We start from the raw sequence: 21815 nt of genomic DNA on the forward strand, positions 1-21815 counted from the left end.
CCATGTTTCTCTACTCCCGAACCCTGGGACCCGAGCCATTCATACCCGCAGGTTATGAATCACCAAATAAACGTACATGAAGTCTCAAACAATGAAACGGAATGATAGAACTCAAAAGACCGATTCGATTATTGTAGAATGAGAGCTAGACCATAATAATACCAAATTGAGGGAGCTAATTTGATAAAAACTCCACTAATCAGGTATATATAGGAGTGAGCAATCCTATGCTTAACCTTATTTGAGTAAATCCAATCTTATTACTTGTGTTTTCAGTTGTTTAGTTTAATTTATGTTTTAGTTCCTGATCACCGAGTCTAAAAAAGTTAATTGATTTGTGCGAGGCTTGTGTGTTCAAACATAGACTTAACCACCCTAGATAATTGCTTCCCGTGGATTCGACTTGGTCTTACCAGTATTATATTGTGACAGGCACCTTTATGTCTGATTTAAGAGTACGGTTGGGCATTACCAATTATTTTCAAGTGGTAAGAATATGAATTACGCTTATATTAATATTAAAATATTTTGAGATCATGAAAAATAATATATATAAGTATTTCACTTGGCTGGACCGTACCTATATTCGAAATATATTACCACCTTTGTTTCAATTGTTTCAATTTAGATGACACACTTTCATCATTAGTCCGTTCCAAAAAGAATGTCACATTTCTACAATTGAAAATAATGAGAAGCTTAAATTCTTCAATTTACTCATTTTACCCTTAATGAGAAGCTTTTTTAAGCACACAAGCGTCATAGCCCCACAAAGCTTTTACTCCTCAAGCTTTTAAGAACACAAGTTTCAAAAATCTTCTATTTTTTTCTTAAACTCCGTGCCGAGTCAAATTAGCTCATCTAAATTGAAACAGGGAGTATATATAACATTTTGCGGTATAGAGAAAATACTGGTCTTTATTAGCATATCATTTTGAGTCTTATTAAAGGTCTTTATATGTACTTGATGTCTTCCAACGAGAAGTAAATATTACTAATGTTTTGGGCATTATACTTGGCAACAATATGATTTAGATTTGTCATGAATATGACACTTGAACTATATAAAAAATACTATGCATCTCATTTGGTATAAGATACCTATTATTATTAATGGTAAATTCCTCATTTTGGGCCAAATTCTCCCATCAGTCAAAGCATTACAAAGACAGAGAGACATCAAATAGACGTCTTATCAAAAGAGACGTGACATTAATAGACTGCATAAGTCAAACCAATCTATCAAATATAAAAGACGACAGATAGCACATGCAATTAAACTTAGGCAATCACTGTACAAATAACTAGGTAGTAAAAATAAGAGAGCAAAAGTTAACCATCATTGACGGAGACAAAATTCTAGCACTTGTCATCGGCAGCATTTCCATTTTTCACAGTCTCCATCTGTATGGCAGATTTAGACTTCCTTGGCTTGAACCATATGGCACAAATTAGGTAAAGCGCAAAGTTAATGACTCCCAATATAGCAAGAAGCCCATAGAAACAATCAAGCCTAGCGTAATTTATGTTGTCTGCAAGCCAGCCATCACCACCATTGCTTCTTGTCACCTTCTTGATAATAGAGACTAAGAAACTACTAAAAAAGAAACCAAGAGAAAGGGTTGTCAAGAAAAGGCCGGTGCTCATTGTTTTCATCCCTTTTGGTGACTGTGTTATGAAAAAATCGAGTTGGCCGGTGTATATGAATCCTTCCCCAGCTCCAACCAAAAAGAACTGTGGGATCAAATAGAATACACTAATAGGCAATGTTGACATGTTTCGCCCCACAGATTTTGCCACTGACAACCTTTTTAAATCAACTAGAGCAGCTATTGCCATTCCCATAGTAGAAAGCACAAGCCCTATGGCTATTTTTTGTAGGCTGGTAAAACCTGCAGCAAGCCATGCATGACCCAAAAAAAAAATATGAGGAGCTAGGGTGCATTATATTATATTTTCTTTTGAGAGTGATCAGTACCTGGTTTTCCCTTGAATTTCTGCCAGAGTGGCATGATAAATCGGTCATAAATAGCCAAAGTGATTAAGATGGCAGACACAAAGAAGACAGTAAGAGAGCCTGCTGGAATTCTGAATTTGCCAAGTGATCTATCCATGGTGGCAGCTTGTTCAACTGAAAATGTAATCATTTGTGCATAAGTTGTCCAGAAAAGGATAGTTGTGGCCCAAATTGGAAGTAGCCTAGCCATCATTTTTACTTCCTCCACCCTAGTCACTGTGCACAGCTTCCATGGATTTGGAGCAGATGTAGAGTTTGCATGCTTATCAAAATCTCCTTGTGCTACAATTGCAGCCTTGTCCAGAAAGCGGAATTGTTCACTATGTTGGATCTCTGGATTGGTCTCGTAAAGCATGCTTACATCATACGGAACATCCATATTCCTTTTCCTTGAAGCAGCTACTATGACTTGAAATATTTGGACTATAGGACTTCCTGAGCTTTTCTTGTAACGGTACCTTCTAGTCCCCGAAAAAAATATTACGATTGCAATTAACATGGATATGCAGCAAATACCATATGCCCAGCTTCTTCCAACTTCATCTTGAACGTAAACTAGCACTGTAACTGCTGCCAACGTTCCCATGCTGATGAATAAGAAGAATCTGTTAAAGAAATAGGCCATTTGCGACTTTTCCTTCTCGTCCTTATCATCAAATTGATCTGTTCCAAATCCAGATACACTAGATTTTAGGCCACCAGTGCCTAATGCTATTAGATATAAAGCTAAGTATAGAATTCCCATCTGGATGCCAGTTGCTGGTTTGCACTTCTCATGAGGATGGCAAGGATGCGGCCTCAGCTGTGGCAGGCCCGTTGTCAGTGTTAACAAGCCAGTTCCCTGAGATGAAGGAAATTGATGATAAAAGGAAAATAAACTCATGTTTTTAACACAGAGTTAAGTATAAGTATTGCTGCTGAAACTTAAAGAAGATGGCAGTATTTACCAGTGATTGTATAATTGCAAAGATTGCAATGGTTTTGTATCTGCCAAGGAAAGAATCAGCAAGAAAACCTCCAAGGAGGCAGAGGAGAAACGCTGTGCCCATAAAATCTGTCACAATATTGGCTGATGCTGCACTTGGTAGATGCATGACACCACCCAAGTATGTCACTAGATTTACTGCTATTCCCATTGTTGAAAGCCTTTCATTGATTTCAATCCCTGTCAAATTTAAAACAAACTTATAACCCTCCAACATTAACTTATATGTCCTTTATTGGTTGATATGTAAAGGGATGAAGGCATTCATCATCATCTTTGATCCCAGTAATTATGTGAGAAAGAAGCTTTCTTTATTGACCATGTCAAGTTTATTCTTAACTTGATTCTTATTTTGTTTTCATTTCTTTTCTTGAGACTATCACATCTAACATGTCCTGTTAATTTGGTAGCGTGAGCAAAAACCTAATTCAAAGTTTCTTGAGCAAAAACCTAATTCAAAGTTTCTTTCTTGCTTATTTATCTACCAGTTTATTTTATTCGTTGTTAAATGAGATGTAATAATTTATTTTTTATCTTTTTATATTATTTTGGCATGTAGTAGTAATTTTTTTTATTATTCTTGCAATCGCGCGTCCCGATAATATTAGATCTTTAGAATAATACGAACTAACCGCCGAAAGAGAAGATCGTTGGCACCTCCCATATGCCAAGAAATGTATTTATTTCTCTCTCATTCTTTTACCTTTTTCCCTCTTTTTCTAATTAGAGAATTAATCATTTTCCCTATTAATTGAATTTTACACATATTGGAGTCGTCCCGGTGATATTAGATTTCTAGAATAATATGAGCTGACGTGCTGAAAGAGAAGATCGGCATCTCGCATATGCCAAGAAATGTATTTATTTCTTCTCTCATTCTTTTACTTTTGCCCCCTTTTACCTACCTAGAGAATTAATTATATTCCCTATTAATTAAATTTTACATACAATGCTAAGTTAAAATAAGAAAAATAAATATTAATAAAACATGACTTTATAAAGACTCATTAATTTGGAACACTAAAAGGTGCATGAAGGAGCAATTATCTCAAAATATGACAACAATTTAAATGAGGCTATTGTAATTTTTTTACCAAATTTACAATAGGGTAATATAAGCATTTTTAGAAACGGAGAAAGTATCCTTTAAGTCAACTGTGATGGTTTTGATTGTTATGTTAGATTTGTGTCTCTCTCGCGCGAAATAAAGGATTTAAATAATATTTTTTCTAATATCCGAATAATAATAATATATATTAGTGGTCAAATCTAAATATATTAGATTTTAATTTTTAATCGATTTTTATTATTATCATATAATTTTATATTTTCTCTAAGTTTTCATCATTGAAATTTTATTATCTTCTAAAGATAGTTCATCCTTTTGGATAACCGGTGAAATTATACCTTTCTCTCGTCCTTTACCTTTTCCTCTTTTTCTTTAATTTTTTTTTCTTACTTCCCAACCCATTCAACTTTCAAAAAAATATTAAATGGTAAAAGTTGAACTCAAATATAATTCTCAAGAAGTAATCAAGCCTTCTCAAAAATTAAATGGTAAAAGCTGATATTGCCAAGCCTCGACGTATTCCCATGAGAACATAAAAGAATATATTATTGCCTCGCTCACAATATTTGTTATATTGCTCAAGTATTATTCTTTTATCTTCAAAAAAGACACAACGTTAAACTACTATTAAAGAATACAAATAGGAAGAAGGTTAACAATTATTCAATTCATTTTGAGAAAAAGAAGGAAACAATTCACATCTAGTTTAACTGCTAAGTATGAACATAAGAATTAAAAGATATTTACGATCAAAAGTTTTCATATTACTTTATAGGAAAGAAACTTGACTCCAAAATTTGCAAAAGTCATTAACTACGAAATCAATCGGCATGTTATCACTAATTTTCTTACCTTTCTTTCTCTCCTTCTTCCGTGTTTTCTCTATGTTTTCCTCTTTCTTTTTCTTCTTATTCTTTTTTCCCTTATTTTCTTTTCCTTTCTTTTTTTGTTTTTGTGTAAATTAGCTTTTCCTCCTCCTCCATGGTACAATATGCTTCTTTTCTATTAGTATTTCTTTTCCTTTTCAATTTTTTTCTTTCTCTCTTCCCCCATCAAGACCATTCAATCAACGAGACAAATATTTATATTCTTTTCCTAATTCTCTGTATGAAAGTTATCATCTTTTTTTTTTCTTTTTTTTTTTTTTCTATTTATCTAAATCTTCTTACCATTGTGAAATGTTATCACCCTTTTTCTATAAATTCAATGAAGAGATCTTAGTGTTTTAAAAAATATTCACTGTAGTAACAACATATGCGTAAAAAATAACCACTGCTTCAATAAGAAAGTCTAAAGGAAAAACCAAATACCTGTAATAGATGAATAAAATCTTGAATCTCAAATTTTGCAAAACCTGCTCTAAATTCCTGGTCTCTCCTCCCTTTTTTTTGTTTGTGGAAGATTGAACTCTAACATTAAATCGTTATACTGGTTTCTTTTCCATATCCAATTCTGAGTTCAGATAAACTTTTCTTTGTTGGGTGTGTATATGGTCTGTGTATTAATTAAGCTGAAGAGTAAAATGGGTGAAAGATTGACGGAGAAGTACTGGAAGAGTGTTGTTTTGGTTTACTACTTTAAATGCTACAATTATATTCACTTTTGTAACCTTCTATCTGTTGTCATCCTTTCACTTGGAACGCCGCTCCGTTTCTTGAACTCATTTGATTGGGCACGGAGTTTAAGAAAAGAGAGAAGACTTTTGAACTTGTGGTGTAAAATGAGGCACATATATTTTGTGTGGCTATAAATCATTGCATAAAGGTAAATTGTTTCCAAATAAGAAAAGAGGTCATTCTTTTTGGCACGGACTAAAAAGGAAATAGGTTCAAAACCGAGGTAGTATTAATTATTGTGGCAACCGTTCCACAATTTTTGGAAGAGCGTGGCTTTTGAGAACATAAATAGCAATTAAATGAAAGTTTTGCATTACGAACACAAACGAATAGAAAAAATAGGAAAAAGAAGCCAAAAAAATAGGAAAAAAAGACAAATAGCAATCCTCATATTTGGAAGATGCCACATCAACTTTCTTATTTCCAACTATATATATATATATATATATATATATATATATATAGTATGACCCTTTACTGCTTTAAAAAATAATTTATTTATGAACCAACTGTTTTTGTCTAATTTCCTTTTACTAATTATGCGTAGAGGAAGAGATACTAAATTTTATAATCATGGCACAAGACGACTAATATTTGTTAACAAATCTACTATGTTATGGAATTAGAGCTAATCCATCAAATTGACTTAAAGATGAAGATTGTGACTTGGCCATATTATCGTACACCTTTTTGTAAGTGGGAAGCTTTCAGTTTTATCCCCCTAATAATTTTAATTGGGTTTTCCTTCTTTTTTTTTTTCTATGTCTTTTCTTTTGTTTCCTGTCCTTTTTACCTTTTTATAAAATTTGTATATGAGAAACGAGAAAATTGACAATTGAACATAAGTCTCAAAAAATTCATATAAAAAAAAGTCTAGGAAAAAAGACATTAGAGGAAGAAAAGATATGGAGTGATATCTCAGGTTTATATCCCTAAGATTTTTTGCATTACTATTTTTTCTATTTTCATTATTTTTTTATTTTTCTATGTTTGCATTTTTTTTTAATTCAAATTCACATATTAATTGAATAGGTTGTTTTATTTAATTTGAATTTTTTCTCATACAATCTTTCTGTCAAGAAATATAGAATGTTAAATTTATCGTGAAAATATGATAGAATCGTCATAGAAATTTGGTTCATAGAGATTATGTTTTTATTAAAATTATGTATTTTTTTATTTTTTTAACCGCGCGAAGCACGGATAATTACACTAGTTATTCTATGGAACAAATGAAGTGAAGCATTAAGATTATGAGAAACAAAAAAGTAAGTAAAAAGACACAGTAAACGCATCGCGGTTAAAGAAAAAATAAAAGAATAAGAATAGAATAAAGCAAAATTTTCACATGAAATTAAGAGAATGGATGTTACATGTGAATTTCAGAATAAGAAATGGGACAATGCTTAAATAATTGTCAAAAGCTGTTTTAATAGTTAAGTAGTACAGAAATTGGATGTCACATGTGAGCTTCCAAATGAGAAAACAGGATGATGCTTAAATATTTCACTAGATACTGTTTAGAAGCTGTTTGAATATTAAGTGGACGAGAGTACAGAAGTAGCATGCCTAAAAGGTCACTAGGATGTATCTTAGTTATCTGAATCACCACCTTATTGGATCGGAATATCTCCTTACATATATGATCTGTCATGCAGAAAATGGAATGACCATTATCATTTATAAACTTTTTTCCAAAGATGGTCCCACGAAATAAAATTTAAGTTATACTATATACATTTACTAGTGTAGTATAATTGGTAGTACCATATCATTTACCTTATTTTTTGGGTAATAATTAATTTATGTTTAATATAGATTTTGTTTACCCCGTACTAGGTTGTAAATAGTCTGGGAGATTGAGAGCCACTTTGGCCAAGCTTATGGAAGGTAAAAAATATATTTTTTGGCGAGAAAAAGTACTTATTTAGAAATATGAAGTCTTTGGCCAAAATAGAAAAGTACTTTTGAGCATTAGCAGAATCAGTTTTTTTCCTTTTGGAAAAAAGCTACAAATTCTAGCTTCTCTCAAGAAGCAGGAGCTAAAAATTATTTTTTTAATGAAAAAAATATCCTTTAACATAAAATTATATTTCCTAAATAAATCCTTATCAATTTAACCTTTACTTTTTTATCTTTCTCTTTTTTATTTTCACCGTATTTTTGTTCTTCTTCTCTTATTCTTATTTGGAATAATCTCTCTACTATAAATAGATCTTTTTTTTTCTCTTTCACAGTTTCTTCTTTTCTTCGTCTCCTATTACTCTTTGAAATAACAAAGCTAATCACCATATTCAAGCACTTTTTTCATAATGTATGATTTTTTTTTTTTTTACTTTTATAGTATACTAATATTATATGATCTGCAGTTTGTAGTTTTATTAATATTTTTTTTTTGGCGTGCACGCATATAATATATTTGACATAATGCAATACTACTTAGTTTGTTGTTTTCTCAAGAATTACATGTAACTTGCTAGCACATATGTTCCTACCAACATTATTGCTTTTATATAGTTAAACTTTATATTTGATTAAATCTTTAATATATATTACTTTATGTTTTATACTTTAATTACATAAAAATAAATTTTGCACTCAAAAGGATTTTTTTTAAAGATTGGCCAACCATAATTTGCTTATTAAAATTGCAAAAAGTACTTCTCAAACGAATTGGCCAAATACAAAATACTTATCTTTAAAAAGAACTTTTTCTAAAAACACTTTTGAACAAAAGTATTTTTCAAAATGAGTAGTTTTTGGCAAACGGGCTTGAAAATCATTATACTATTTGAGTATATAACTTTAAACCCACAAAATACGGAATATAATGTATTTCCACTCCTAACAGAAGGGAAAAGTTGTGATACATACTCCGAGTATATTGATTCATCGTATTTGCATAAATCACCTGTTTTTCATCCTTCCAAGAACTAACCTGAAGAGCCTCAAACCCACCCAAAAAAGCCATGCATCCTTTCACGCTTAAGGAGTCTTTAACCATTTAAAGAAGTGTTAAGTTTTGCTAATAAGAGCTGGCTAGTATGTCTTAAACATGAGAAAATATTGATGTTTCGTTAGCTAAACTCTTTAGCTGTTATGAACAGAAATTTATGAGGGCAATATATAGGCTTTCAAACTGGCTATTGACAAATGAAAATGCTATACATGTGAAATACTTGTTGATTATATATATGCAATTAAAGGGATTTAATTAATTACTAACCCAGGACAAGAGCAGCAGGAACCCAACCACCAGTTTTAGATCTGTCAGCAGGGAGACCCTTGTAGTTTACAGCATCTGCAACTGTCCAGCTCATCTTTCCCTCCTGTGGGGTGGAAACAAATTATTGGACATAAAAAAAAAAAGAATATTGAATCTCCATTGACTAAGATAAAAGTGAAGGTTCTGTTTCAACTTGTACTAACCATTACTTCTTTTCCAACTGTCTCAACGGTACTGAAAAGAGCTCGTAAAACTGTAAAGGAAACTATATTTGTTATTGAATTACTCTGCTAGCTCTTGTTAGCAGTCACACTTGGTTTGCTTCCAAGTCCTGTCTTTTATAGGCAAAGACTTGTCACTCTGAAGTGACCCCCACTACAAAATTAAAGACGGATGCACTTCTTCCTTGGGATTAAGCCTATCCCATTTTTAGATGGAAGGTTTGGTTCTCAAGGTTGATATTTTAAGGTGAAATTGGTAATGTGAATTTTAAAGTTGATGTTGATTTGGTGATATTGGTGGGGGTGCTAGGGGGAAAGAAAGGGAATCTGGAACATGCAATACCATTAAGGTTGTTTGTTTCTTTCTCAATCTCTCCCTCCTTTTTGGTGTATCCAAAAGATATACATTGGGTTTGGAGGTTGTGAGGCCGGCCATGCCTCATTCTTGAATCCTAAGTGCTTTTGCTACCCCACAAGCTACCACCTTCTGTTTTCCACCATTGTCTTCTCTATGGACAAGAAACATTACATTACCTAAATATAATACGTGGAACAGAAAACTAGATAATAATCCCTATGAAAACAGAATCTCCTTATTTGTATATTTGCTTTCTCTGCTTCCTTCAACATGTTGTGTCATTTTCAATAAAGAGAAATACTCATGGAATGATGGATGTGTATTGATCGAACAAGTGCCAGAGTTAACCATAGCTTCAAATTATTAAACTTAAAGTCAATGTACATCATTATCTTGTCTTGGGGAAATTAATTAGTGGTCATGGCTTTGCCGAAGTGGATACCATAAATTATTGTTGAGAAGATTTGACACGGACTTTGTTCTTCAAATCACTTAACAACTTATTTAAAATAACTATATGGAAGTCAATGTCCAAGGGGGGTGGGGGGGTTTGGGGGGGGGGGTGGGGGCGCCTAGCTTGCTGAGCTACTTAAAACCTTAGGCATATGTTTTGTTACTAGGTAAAGGTTAGCCCGTGCCATAAATCAAGCTCATTATTGACTTTACTTTATTTTTTGCTGATTCATATACGACTAACAAATTTAATTTCAATGTTAGTTTACAATCATCAGGGAGCTCAAGTTAATGTTATTGCTACATGTTATTTTTAGTGGAATTATGTAATTTGCAACTTTCTAATACATGAGAGTTAAATGTAAGTAAGATATGTATTTCAATATTCAAGTGTGATAACTTATTTGGAACTATGCCGTTAATGATTATTGACAAGCTAACAACATATAATTAGATTTTCAGACTGTCAATATATTTGTTCTTAACATAACAAAATTTATATTATAAAATGATTTCTTGGTTATTCCAAATTGTTTAGGTAAAATCGGCTTTTGCACAATTGCAGCGGCGTAATATTAGTTGGCTATGTAATTTCTTAAACTAAAATTACACTTCATTCGTTTCATCCGTATCTTATGTGATCAAAATCATTCTTTCGGTCGATGAACTAAAAATATATGTTACTCCAATTTAAAACACTTTTCAAAAATTTTTGGGATACATTTTCATTTTAATTTCCTTTATAAATAAAATATACAAAAAACTGTTTTCAAATGAATCAACCCTTAACAAATAAGTCCGGTACGATATCACAAACAAACAGTAAAATAACATGCGTAAGTATAAATGAAATTACCCCTCATTTCCATATTTGATGTTGAACTCTAAATAAAAAAGTATGTGAAAATGTTTATACATGTCACCTGGTAAGTAGCGTAAAAAGAAGTTATAGGCACCATGTTGGGTCTCTCCATCTTTAATTTTTTAACTATGGTGATCTTTTTTCCAATATAAGAAATCAAATATTATACCCCATATAGAGTAAAAGAAGGGGAAAAAACGCAATCAAACATATCAGTTACTAATTTCTGTCAAGCCTTTTACTCTCTCCTTATCACCTTCTTCATCGCTTTTCTTCTCGCATCAGATTCAATCACAAATTTAAACAATACTATTTCTCTGGTCTTTTGCAATATATTTTTTGGAAGAAATTTTTGTTGAAGAAACAAAGGAAGTTATTACATGGTGATAACTAAACGTATAGTTCCAGTTCCATAGAGGTCGTCCTTCGGTTCATTAAGGATAAAGGGTGGGGGAAAATCAAAGCAATGTTTCCCTGTAACAACCCTGTTACACCCCATACGCATAAATTAAACAATTTGATAAGTTTGGTTTTTAGCACGGCCAATCGGTCGTCATAAAACTTTGACGGTAAATCCTCAGCATTTGAATCCCATGCATGTTTCTCATCTCTTTGATAATGGCCTTCATCTGTTTAGTCCTTTTCTCTACCTTGATTATTCAAAAATTTATCATATTCGGCATGGTGCTTTGGTACTCTCATGCATTGGTAAGCTATAGCTTCTTCCACTTGCTCAATATATCTTGCTCTACGGGGTTGATTTGGTGAATCTCGAAGTGGAAGACATCGACGTAATATTGATATGTTGTGTCTTGGTAGTGGTGGAGGTTGTAGGCAATGTGGCAGGTTTGGTGGCTGATTTTGAATCATCACATTTTCAACCAATTCAGTCAAATTCTTCATTGATTTCTTTAAGCCATCTAGCTACACTTTTAATTTCTTCGTTGTCTCGTTCAAAGGCTATAGTTCTTAATCTCTGAATTTTAAATTTTAGATGGATTGAAGAGGATCCCGAACTTGCTACTTGTTTCTCTAGGAACATGATGAACAATAGAAATTAAGACTCGGAACCTGGAACCTTTGCTCTGATACCAAATTGATGTACTTTCAAGGTTTTGCACCTCTCAAGCACAAAGAAGAGAGAAAAATAAAAGCACCCCGCTAAAGTTTTTCACAAAACTAGGGAAAGCTTTCTTAAAACTCATGCAAGAAGAATGTAAGATGAAAAGAACTTTACCCACACGTTCCTCAATATCACGACCCAACTCCTACCGTAGCCGCACGAGGCCTAACACTACTTGCTAGTGTAAGGCCCCGTAAAATTATGCACAAGGAAAGTAAGGTTTTGTGGTGCCGGACTAGGCTTACGTGTTTGAGGATTGTAGAAATTCTTTACGGACTTTTTGGGTTGGACAATACATTGAGGGTTAAAGGAAAATTTTTGGCAGAGAAATGCATTTCTGTGGTCCATTATGCGACCGCAGAATCACTCTGCGAACCGCATAATAGCCGTAGAGTGAGGCAGGTATGGGCAGGTTTGGATGCCATTTTGCGGTCGACTATGCGACCGCAGAACTGTTCTGCGGTTCATTATGCGATCGCAGAACAGGTCTGCGGGCCGCATAGTGACCGCAAACCCAGGCAGATATTTCGCAGTTCCGACGGCCAATTGTGCGGCCGATATGCGGACCACATATTCTGTTCCAGAGCTTCATTTTTGGATTTTTATAACCCAACCCTACTTCGTTAAATACACGCAAAGGACCATTTTTGAGCTAAAATCTGATGTTTTAGAGAGAAGGAAGAGTGTTTCAGAGAGAGAGGAAACCCTAGGCTAAATTTTCATCAATATTTGCTCAAATCTTGGAAGATTAACAAGGAAACCCCACAAGGACTTCATCCTAAAGGTAAGATTCTACACTATAACCCTCAATTTCGAAAGTTAACTAGAAATGGGTAATTAGTAAAATAATTCTTGGGTATGGGAGTTGTTCATCTTGCATGCATGTGTTATCAAAGGGTGTAAGAAGATTGTTGAGCAAAGAATGGTAAAGAATGGGTTGTGGGATGATGGAATCCTCTATAAAAAGGATCTTGGAACCTTAATGCATACTTAGTGTTTGATAAAATGCTCAAATGAGCTAGAACCATGATCATCCTCCTAATTTTGGTTCAATTTGTTATATTTCTAAAATAGATTGAAGTTGTTAAGAATTCCGGAATATTTTAGAGTTAAGGAAGCTCCATTGAGGTATGTTGGCTAAACTCTTCTCTTAGAATTGAATCCCATGATATTCATGTAATTTATGTAAGTCCTGAGTGGTTCATTATAAAATTGGCTATTCCGAGTAAGATTGTGTTGAAAGATATATGTTCAACAAGTATCCCAAATGCTTTATTTATATTTATGTTATCAATTGAGGATATGTTCAAAATATGAGCTGTGCATTAAAAATGTTCGACTTCAAGTCAAGTTCAAACAAAGGCTATTATGCCAAATTTTGTGAAGAATCTCTATGTGCCTTAGACTCTTAATTTCTCACATATGTACTACATACCTTGATTTGACTTGTTGTTGATGTTGTTGATGATGAAGATGTTAGAAAGTGAAAAGGTGAGCATAAAATACTAAATACGGCCAATGTGCCAAGAATGATTTTATAATTGTGGCCATTAGTGCCAATGAAATAAAAAGATGTGAGAGAAGTATGAAATGAGATGACTGATATAAAAAGGTTGATGTCTCGAATGAGACGGCCTAGCCGATCGGGTCGTGATCGGACACCATGCCGCACTCATGGTGGTGATTGTGCTAGAAATTGTAATTGAAATTGTGATTGTGGTTGATGTCTCTAATGAGATGGCCTAGCCGATCGGGTCGTGATCGGACTCCGTGCTAAAGGTACGGTGGTATTGGTATTGAGAGTGATTATAGTTGATGTCTCTAATGAGATGGTCCAGCCAATCGGTCGTGATCGGACTCTGTGCTAAAAGTACAGTGGTATTGGTATTGTGAATATTGGAATCGTGAATGGTGGCATATTGGTACCAGAGACCTCCCGATTTAAATATGGAAATTTATTTGAACAATGTATTGATCCTTATTTGAGGTTTGATATTGTTTGAAGACTCCATTGATATTATGGTTGTACTTGCTCGTATTATTTATCATTCTATTGAGAGGGTATTTTGTCATTTATACTAGTACTATTCCATATGTACTAACGTCCCTTTTGCCGGGGGCGCTGCATCTTTAATGGATGCAGGTGGTTCCACAGCAGGAGACACTAATCAGTGATAGCGGTACACCCTCTTCCCAGCAGACTTAGTGAGCCCCACTTCATTTCGGGGTCATGTATCTTTTGTTTCTTATGTATTGTGTTTGAGGTATAGCAAGAGCCTTGTTGCCGGCATTATCATAGTGCTCTTCTATATCTATAGAGGCTCCATAAATATAGTGTGGGTTGTATATTGGTGCTGGGGAAATCAAACTAGTTATGTTGTGTTTGAATTACTTATTCCACTACAGACTATGAAAAACATATGTGAAATCTGAGACTTTAAAATGATGAATCTTATGGTAAGAATTGGTATTGCAGCCATGATCACTTTATTGTTTGATTAACAGAAATATGTATTCTTTTTATTCATCGATGAGTTTGGGTAGAAGAAAATTTAATAGGCCTGCTTGGCCGGGTTCACTCGGTTGAGCGCCGGTCGCGCTCCCCGAGTTCGGGGCGTGACAGCTAGTCAAGCCAATAGTTTCACAATAACAATGAGCTCAACAGTTGAAATAACATGAAATAACTGAGAAAACAATGATAATACTACTACAACCATCCCAATGATCTGGTGTAAACGAGTACATGAGCACTACTGAATGTCAAATTACAAGGCCAAATCCTCAATACAATTGTCTGAATAATAGAACAATAATAACAGAAGTAAATGAAAAAAAACTCCAAGGTCTGCGAATGACATAGCAGCTACCTCGTAGTCTCCTCAACTGGTACCCGTGCGAACTCTAGAAATCGTCGTGTCCATAAGTACCTAGATCTGCACATGAAGTGCAGAGTGTAGTATGAGTACAGCTGACCCCATGTACTCAATAAGTAACAAACCTTACCTTGCGCTGAAAGCAGTGACGAGCTCAACTGAAAAAGTCAGTGACCAACATCAATAATTAATAACAACTCAGAATATAAGGGAAAGAGTAAAAGTAAATAACTCAGTGATGTCAAGTTCAGCTTGTTCACAAGTTACAGGAATTTAGATATGATTTCTAAATATAATAGTCAAAGCTCAACAAAAATAAGACATATCCTTTACCAGCTAGCATGAGGAATGTACATCTCTATGCCTACATGTCAAATATACCTGTCAAGTCCATATCATCATGGTTAAACCATCAAGAATAACCACACTAAGCATGCTCATGCTGTCTAGCAAAATGCCCCTCACCATCACACACAACTACACTCAGCACTGTATCGATGACTGACATAATGCCCCTCACCAAAGCACATAAATATCACTATGCCTGCGCTCACTATAATATCAGACTCCGAAGGGGCGGATCCTGGCCCAAGCGCTAATCAATATAACCATTGCGATGTGCAACCCGATCCAAATATCACTCCGTTGTAGCGTGCAACCCTATCCACATCCGTTGTGGCGTGCAAACCGATCCAAATAAAATTCACAACACGGCTCAATGACCCATATCAGTCATCAACCTCTCAAGTCTCAATGGCTCACATCTTATAGAACTCAGCCCAAATAGTACCACATATAGAATGTCATCAACAACATGTGATATGATAAACAAATGATGTACATAGACTGAGATATAACAAGCGGATAAACAATTACGATTGAGGATATGACTATAATTAAGCAAAACAACTCAAAACAACAAGAATAGCTATTATGCCTCAAACAAGATAACACATAGCCTAGATATGATTTCTAACATGAATCATAACTCAAGTAATGATACAAGTAGAGAAAACAAGGATATAACAAGGCATGATAACATAACAAGTCCCGTAATAGTTTAAAGTCCACCTGGATCATGAATACCCTGGTGCACGCATATACGCCCGTCACTTAGCATGTGTGTAACCCTAACACATCTTATATAACATAGTTCCCAGGGGTAATTACCCTCAAATCCGAGTTTATATATGTTACATACATCAAAATGCACGAATCAATACTCTAAAAAGCTCTTCCCGCATGAATCGACCTCTGAACGGCTTGAGTCTAGTCACAAAAAACTTAATATCATCGAATAACATCGTAGGAAATAACTCTAAAAAATAAAGCTTCGATCTTTATCAAAATCAAAAAGTTAACCCAAAAGGTCAACCAGGGCTTGCATCCCAAAACCCGACAAAACTCACAAATTCTGAAAACGCATTAGAATACGAGTCCAACCATACCAATTTCATCCAATTTGGGCTCCGAATCAGGGTTTGAAATCCTCAAATTACATTTAGAAACATTTTTACTAAAACCCACAAAAAATCACTTAGATTCACCAATTAATATCTAAAAACAAGGATGGAATCATGAGTAATGAACAAATCCGAGTAAAAAATACTTACCCCAATTCAAATCGTGAAAATCTCCTCCAAATTTGCCCAAATCCAAGCTCTACAACTCAAAATATGTTAAAATAAATAACACCCTCGAAAATAAAGTACTTATGGTCTGCCCAAGCATACTCCTTGCGATCGCGGGATCAACTTCGTGATCGTGAAGCACAACCAACACTGCCCCAGAAAAGGCCTACGCGAACGCGATACCCTGGTTGCAAATGCGATGCACAACAGTCCTGAGCTTACGCAAATGCAGTGCTCCTCCTATGATCACGAAGGCTAAAATGCTTGACGCCCCAACAAGCCTCCCTTCTACGCGATCGCGAAGCCCACATCCTCCTCAAGCTTCGCGAACGCGAAGAACAAACTCATCTGCCATCAAAAGACCCTATGCGAACCTGACTTCTTCTTCGCGATCACGAAGAAGGAAACCGGAACTCACAAAATGAAGTTCCAAAACATATGAAACACACCCGATGCCCCCAGGACCCCGTCTAATCACACCAACCAATCCCAAAACATAATACGAACCTACTCGAGGCCTCAAATCACACAAAACAATATCAAAATCACAAATCACACCTCAATTCAAGCCTAAGCAACTAATCCAACTTCCAAAATTCAAAACTTATGCCGATCAAGCCTAAACAACTCGGAATGACCTCAAATTTTGCGTGCAAGTTTTAAATGATACAACATGCCTATTGCAGCTCCCGAAAGCAAATTCTGAGCCTGATACCGTCAAAGTCAACTCTCGGTCAAACCTATCAACCTTTCAAACCTTCTACATTCCAACTTTTGCCAAAAAGCACTAGATCCACCTACGGACCTCCAAATCCATATCCGGACATACGCGTAAGTCCAAAATCACCATACGAAGCTATTAGAGCAATCAAAATATCATTCCGGGGTTGTCTACTCATAAGTCAAACTCCGGTAAACTCTTACAACTTAAGCTTCCATCATTGGGGCTAAGTGTCCCAATTCCCTCCAAAACCTCCCTGAAACAAAACCAATCACCCCCGCAAGTCACATAACCACAAATACACATATGTAAAGCATCAAATAGGGTAAATGAGGCTAAAATACTCCAAAATGACCGACCGGGTCATTATATTCTCCCTCTCTTAAATAAACGTTCATCATCGAACGAGTCTAGAATCATACCTGGAGTCTAAAAAATGTGAGGATATCTGCTCCACATCTTCTGCTCGGTCTCCCAAGTAGGCTCCTCGACCAGTTGACCTCTCCAATGAACCTTCACCTATGCAATATTCTTCGATCTCAACTTTCGAACATGTCAATCAAAAATTGCCACCGACTCTACATCATAAGTAAAATCCCCATCTAGATGCATCGTGCTGAAGTCCAAAACATGTGTCGGATTTCCATAATACTTCCGAAACATGAAAACATGAAACACTGGGTGAACTCCCGATAGACTAGGTGGTAAGGCAAGTCTGTAGGCCACATCTCAAAACTCTCTCAAGAACCTCAAAAGAGCCAATATACCTAGGGCTGAACTTGCCCTTCCTTCCGAACCTCATAACACCCTTCATGGGAAAAACTCTGGGTAAAACATTCTCACCCACCATATATGAAACATCACGAGCCTTCCTGTGAGCATAACTCTTCTGCATGGACTGCGCTATACGAAGCCGCTCCTGGATCAACTTCACCTTTTCCAAAGCATCACGGACCAAATTAGTCCCCAACAACCTAGCCTTCCCAGAATCAAACCAACCAACCGAAGAATGACATCACCTACCATATAAGGCCTCATAGGGAGCCATCTGGATACTCGGCTGATAGTTGTTGTTGTAGGCAAACTCTGCCAACGAAAGGAACTGATCTCATGAACCTCCGACATCAATGACATAGGCATGTAACATGTCCTCCAATACCTAAATAGTGCACGGACAACCCCTCCGTATGGGGATGAAATATTGTACTCAACTCAACCTTTGTGCCCAACTCACGCTGCACGGCTCTCTAAAAATGTGATATGAATTACGTGCCTCGATCCGAGATAATAAACACCGGTACACCATGAAGGCGAACAATCTCACGAATCAAAATCCGAGCCAGTTGCTCAGAAGAGTAGGTGGTCATCACTGGAACGAAGTGTGCAGACTTAGTCAATATGTCCACAATGACTCACACTACATCAAATATTCTCAAGGTCCGTGGAAGTCCAACTACAAAATCTATAGTGATGCGATCCCACTTCCACTCCGGAATATCAAGCCTCTGAAGAAAACCACCCGCTCTCTAGAGCTAGTACTTCACCTGCTGGCAGTTCAAACACCAAGAAACATACTCGATAATGTCTTTCTTCATCCTCCACCACATACAGTGCTGCCTTAAATCCCGGTACATTTTCACGGCACCTAGATTAATGGAATACCGCAAACCATAGGCCTCCTCAAATATCAACTCTCACAACCCAGCAACATTCGGAACATATATTTGACCTTGTAGCCTCAATACCTCATCATCACCAATAGTAACCTCCTTAGCATCATTATGTAGCACCGTGCCCTTTAGGACAAGTTAGTTGGGATCATCATACTGACATGCCTTGATGCACTCAAACAAAGAAGACCGTGAAATCATGCAAGCAAGAATCCAATCTCATGAACCTGTTGGCCAAAGCCTAAACATACAAAGCTAACAGTCTCTCCTCGACTAGAATAAAAGCAAGACTACCCATGCTCTTAGCCTTCCTACTCAATGCATCGGCCACCATATTGTTCTTCCCCGAATGATAAAGAATGGTGATATCATAGTCCTTTAGTAGCTCTAACCACCTCCGTTTCCTCAAGTTCCGATCCTTTTTCTTGAATAAGTGCTGGAGACTCCTGTGATCTGTGAACACCTCACAAGTCACGCCATAAAGATAATACCTCCAAATCTTGAGCGCATGAACAATGGATGCCAACTCCAAATCATGTATAGGGTAGTTCTTCTCATGGGGCATCAATTGACGCGAAGCACAAGCAATAACTTTACCCTCCTGCATCAAAACACACCCAATGCCAATCCGTGAAGCATCACAATAGACTATATAAGAACCTAATACCGAAGGTAAAACCAAACATGGAGTTATAGTCAAGGTAGTCTTGAGCTTCTGAAAGCTTTCCTCACACTCATCAGACCACCTGAATGGGGCACCCTTATGCGTCAGTCTAGTCAATGGGGATGCTATAAATGAAATCCCCTCCACAAAACGCCAATAATACCCAGCCAAACCAAGGAAACTCCAAATTTTGGTAGTAAAAGATGGTCTGGGACAACTCTGAACTGCCTCAATCTTCTACGGATCTACCTTAATCCCCTCACTGGACACCACGTGGCCCCAGAATGCCACTAAATCAAGCCAAAACTCACACTTGGAGAATTCAGCATATAGCTTATTCTCCCTCAACGTCTGGAGCACGATCCACAATAAGTGTTGTAGTAGAATGGTAATATCATAGTCCTTTAGTAGCTCTAACCACCTCCTTTGCCTCAAGTTCAGATCCTTTTGCTTGACTAAGTGTTGTAGGCTCATGTGATCGGTGAACACCTCACATGACATGCCGTAAAGATAGTGCCTCCAAATCTTTAGCGTATGAATAATGGCCGCCAACTCCAAGTTGTACACAAGGTAGTTCTTCTCATGGGGCTTCAGCTGATGTGAAGCATAAACAATTTCTCTACCCTCATACATCAATACACACCCAATTCCAATCCGTAAAGCATCACAATACACTATATAAGAACCCGACGTAGAAGAAAAACCAGAACTGGAGCTATAGTCAAGGTAGTCTTGAGTTTCTGAAAGCTCTCCCCACACTCGTCAGACCACCTGAGTGGCGCACCCTTCTGGGTCAATCTAGTCAAAGGAGTTGCGATGGATGAAAAACTTTCCACGAAACGACGATAATACCTAGCCAAGCCTAGAAAACTCCGGATCTCAGTAGCGGTAGACGATCTGGGCCAACTTTGAACTGCCTCAATCTTCTTCGGGTCCACTTTAATCCCCTCACTAGACACCACATGACCCAAGAATGCCACAGAATCGAACCAAAACTCACACTTGGAGAATTTAGCATATAGCTTCTTCTCCCTCAATGTCTAGAGCACGATCCTCAAGTTGTTGCTCATGATCCTCCCGGCTGCAAGAATACACCAATATATCATCAATGAACACGATGACCAAGGAATCAAGATATGGATGGAGCACACTATTCATCAAGTGCATAAAGGCTACTGGGGCATTGGTCAGCCCGAAAAACATCACTTGACTGTGACCTTATTCAGCTGCCTGTAGTCAATACACATCTTCATTGAGCCGTCTTTCTTCTTCACAAATAGAACCGGAGCACCCCAAAGCGAGATACCTAGTCTGATAAAACCCTTATCAAGCAACTCTTGAAGTTGTTCCTTTCATTCCTTCAACTCAACTGGGTCCATACGATATAGTGGAATAGAGATGTGCTGAGTGCCCAAAACCAAGTCAAAACCAAAATCAATATCCATATCAGGTGGCATGCCCGATAGGTCTACTGGAAATACATCTGGAAAATATCTCACTATCAGAACTGACTTAACGGTATGAGTATCAGCACTAACATCCCTCACAAATGCTAAGTATGCCAAGCACCCCTTCTCAACTATCTGTTGTGCATTCAGGAAATACACCACCCTACTAGGAACATGTCCCAATGATCGTCTCCACTCCAACCGTGACAACCCTTGTATGGCCAATGCCACGGTCTTAGCGTGACAATCAAGAATAACGTGATATGGTGACAACCAATCCATTCCCAAAATCATATTAAAGTCCACCATATTGAGTAACTGAAGATCAACCCTAGTCTCATAACCCCCGATAGTGTCCAAACAAGAACGATAGACACGGTCTAGCACAATAGAATCCCCAATTGGCATAGACACATAAACATGGGTACTTAAGGAATCACGAGACGTATCCAAATAAGAAGAAAAATGGGTGGACACATACGAATAACTGGAACCCGGATCAAATAAAACTGATGCATCCCTATGACACACCAGAATAATACCTATGATGACAGCATCTGATGCGACAGTCTTCGTCCTACTAGGAAAGGCATAACAATGGGCATGGCCTCCCCCTCTAGGACATCCTCTATCCGCCTTTCCTCCACCCCTAGTCGGCTATGCATGTGTAGCAGTAACTGGAGTAGCAACTATAGCCTGAGTACCCCAAGGAGGTCTACCCCTTCGATGTCGGGGACAGTCCCTCATAATATGCCTGGTATCACCACACTCAAAATAACCTCTTTGAGGGTGTGACTGTTGGAACTAAGTCTGACCCGGACGACAAGAATGATCGTTGTAGGCACCCCATGCTGGAGGTGCACTAGAAGATGGCTGAC

The 21815-nt window shown here is 36.6% G+C and overlaps 2 protein-coding genes across 3 annotated transcripts; both read right to left on the reverse strand.

Annotated features, from left to right (window-relative positions):
* Positions 1-1086: 1086 nt before the first annotated feature.
* On the reverse strand, positions 1087-9348 carry LOC104102664 (protein NRT1/ PTR FAMILY 6.2-like). 2 transcript variants are annotated; one of them, XM_009610442.4, is made up of 5 exons: positions 9117-9348; positions 8914-9016; positions 2965-3182; positions 1979-2858; positions 1087-1892 (listed from the first exon to the last, which is right to left on the reverse strand). In XM_009610442.4, exons 1-5 carry the CDS (start codon positions 9117-9119, stop codon positions 1360-1362), a joined length of 1737 nt encoding a protein of 578 aa, XP_009608737.1. In that variant the 5' UTR covers positions 9120-9348; the 3' UTR covers positions 1087-1359. The 2 variants fall into 2 exon arrangements, with proteins under 2 accessions (XP_009608737.1, XP_009608738.1); XM_009610443.4 differs by lacking the exons at positions 8914-9016; positions 9117-9348 and adding an exon at positions 5382-5665.
* Positions 9349-20841: 11493 nt separating this feature from the next.
* On the reverse strand, positions 20842-21345 carry LOC138902723 (uncharacterized). The gene has a single exon (XM_070190617.1). It carries the CDS (start codon positions 21343-21345, stop codon positions 20842-20844), a length of 504 nt encoding a protein of 167 aa, XP_070046718.1.
* Positions 21346-21815: the final 470 nt, after the last annotated feature.

The sequence above is a fragment of the Nicotiana tomentosiformis genome, chromosome 12 (assembly GCF_000390325.3).
Source record: "Nicotiana tomentosiformis chromosome 12, ASM39032v3, whole genome shotgun sequence".
Classification (NCBI taxonomy): Eukaryota; Viridiplantae; Streptophyta; class Magnoliopsida; order Solanales; family Solanaceae; genus Nicotiana; species Nicotiana tomentosiformis.